General features: G+C 34.0%; 1 protein-coding gene and 1 pseudogene across 1 annotated transcript in view; both read left to right on the top strand.

Annotated features, from left to right (window-relative positions):
* The window catches only part of LOC111389192 (chitotriosidase-1-like), a 3,394-nt gene extending 1,183 nt beyond the window's left edge, over window positions 1–2,211 (top strand). The window contains exons 2-5 of the mRNA XM_023014082.1: window positions 434–565; window positions 651–790; window positions 1,059–1,269; window positions 1,747–2,211. Coding sequence (XP_022869850.1) covers window positions 434–565; window positions 651–790; window positions 1,059–1,269; window positions 1,747–1,985 — 722 coding nt within the window. The 3' untranslated portion in view covers window positions 1,986–2,211. The remainder of the gene's footprint in view (window positions 1–433; window positions 566–650; window positions 791–1,058; window positions 1,270–1,746) is intronic.
* Window positions 1–2,268, top strand: part of LOC111389191 — a 17,747-nt pseudogene that overhangs the window by 1,231 nt on the left and 14,248 nt on the right.

Raw genomic sequence — 2,268 nt, 5'->3', positions numbered from 1 at the left:
CCTTACCCCCCCCCCCCCCTTTTTCCATTTCTTTCCGACAGCTATGCAGGAAAATTTAGATTTAAGTTAAACAAATCTAGCTGACATAAGTCAATAATTTCAACTGGATTTGAACCGTATCACAACTGAGAAACTAATAAACTTATGTGGATCACTATTGAATTCAAACAAACATAAAACCGTTCTTGAATGTTAAAATATGAAAAAGAACCAGTAATGTGTAATAAAGCATGAAAGCCACCAATAAATTCTTGAATTCCTTGCGCACAGGTCAAATTTATTTTTAAGTGTGTCATTTCTAAATTAAAAAATAAAATAAAATTAGTAGTACAGTTTTTAAGTAAACAAGTAGAGTTACAGGTAATTAACACTTTAAAGCCTAGTCAAAACATGATTTGAGACATATTGTTAATTCTGAGAACTGCTTTCGCAGCTGGAGGAGAAGAGGAAGATCAAAAAAGTAAAAAATCATTGCTGGTTATTGTATTGCCAACAGTGTTCGTAGCTATTCTCCTATCTGGAACAGCAATATGTTGCTTGAAGAGGAAAATAATCATGCCAAGAGGTAGCATCCAAATTTTTGCCAGTATTCTGTTTTACAACAAACTAAAAGTTTTAACTTTTAGGTTTTCCTTTTTAATTTCAAACAGTCAGAAGAGAAACCACTTCAGGGAAAAGAGTTGTGTATCCTAATCTCCAAGATCTCACTTTCAATGAGGTAAAAGCAGCCACAGATAACTTCGCATGTGAAAGCAAGCTAGGTGAAGGTGGATTTGGACCTGTATATAAGGTAAAATAGTGATCCATCCATCTCTTTATCCGCTAAAGCAAAATTCAGTATTGCATAGGAAAGTTTGAGGTTGCTTATTGATTTTAGATATTCAAACCTAAAAAGGAATATGAAAGAAGCAAAATACCATCTTAAAATAAGGAATATAAAAGAAAAAAAGAAACTCCTGAAGTGAAATAGTATATTCTTATTCAAATATAACAGTCCTATTTGAAACAGTAACTGTGTCATCATTTTGAATGAACTAATTATGCATGTGGTTTTCTAGGGTAAGTTGGGAGATGGACAAGAGGTAGCAGTAAAAAGACTTTCGCGAAGCTCAAAACAAGGGGCAGAGGAATTCAAAAATGAGGTTGCACTTGCAGCAAGATTACAACACGTCAACTTAGCGAAACTTCTGGGATTTTGCATTGAAGGGGAAGAAAAGATGCTGATATATGAGTACATGCCAAATAAGAGCTTGGACACATATCTATTCGGTCAGTAATCAATTGCACTTCCTACTGTGCTTGCGGAAGTAATGCTGAGGAAATGGTTTACATGACATATATATTCTGTTTCACAGAAAACAGTCCATTTAAACAAAACAGTTTTTCATTTAGAGTCAAAAAGTACAAATCATACTCTGATTATTGTAAAGAATCCTAACACAGCAAGTAGTTGCATCCCAACGTTCCATATCCCACTGGATATTAAGGCAACCAACCAGGAATAGAAATTTTTCATAGAAAATAATTGGGCTTCCTATGTTTCTTCTAAGGTATCAATTTATCACCATTTCTGACATCCCTGAAGAGAGTAACGTTACCATCAATTACCCCAACAGAAACAAGTTTGATCTCCAAAAAATTTGTCATCTGTATCTGATTGTGTATCTTGGAATATCAGAAAATGTCGTGTTTAGCTTATTTCATGAGAATAAGATATAATTTATTGTTCAACTTCATTTGATGTAGATCCAGTAAAGAGGTGGTTGTTAGATTGGGAGAAACGGGTTCAAATTATTGAAGGAGTCAGTCAAGGGCTTCTATATCTCCAGGAATACTCAATATACACAGTGATTCACAGAGATCTGAAGGCTAGCAATATTTTACTGGACATTTACATGAAGCCTAAAATATCAGATTTCGGAATTGCAAGAATTTTCCAGAGAGATGAAATTGAAGCAAATACACAGAAGATTGTCGGAACTTAGTAAGCCAAGCAATTCTAAAGCTCCCGTAAAAATATGATGTTACTTATATATGATGTTACTTTTACGTACTCAATTTTTTTTTCTTGCAACTCAGTGGTTATGTTCCTCCAGAATATGTCAAACGAGGTATGTACTCCAAAAAGTATGATGTTTTCAGTTTTGGCGTACTACTGCTACAAATCATAAGTGGCAAGAAGACATCAAATCTGTATGGTGTGGATAAAAATCTAACTATTTTAGAACATGTAAGTAACTTACAACTCTTTATCATGGCTTATACTTA

This window comes from Olea europaea, unplaced genomic scaffold (assembly GCF_002742605.1).
Source record: "Olea europaea var. sylvestris unplaced genomic scaffold, O_europaea_v1 scaffold568, whole genome shotgun sequence".
In the NCBI taxonomy this organism is placed as follows: Eukaryota; Viridiplantae; Streptophyta; class Magnoliopsida; order Lamiales; family Oleaceae; genus Olea; species Olea europaea.
Note: the sequence above shows the minus strand (reverse complement) of the source record. Positions and strands in the feature narration are given on the sequence as shown.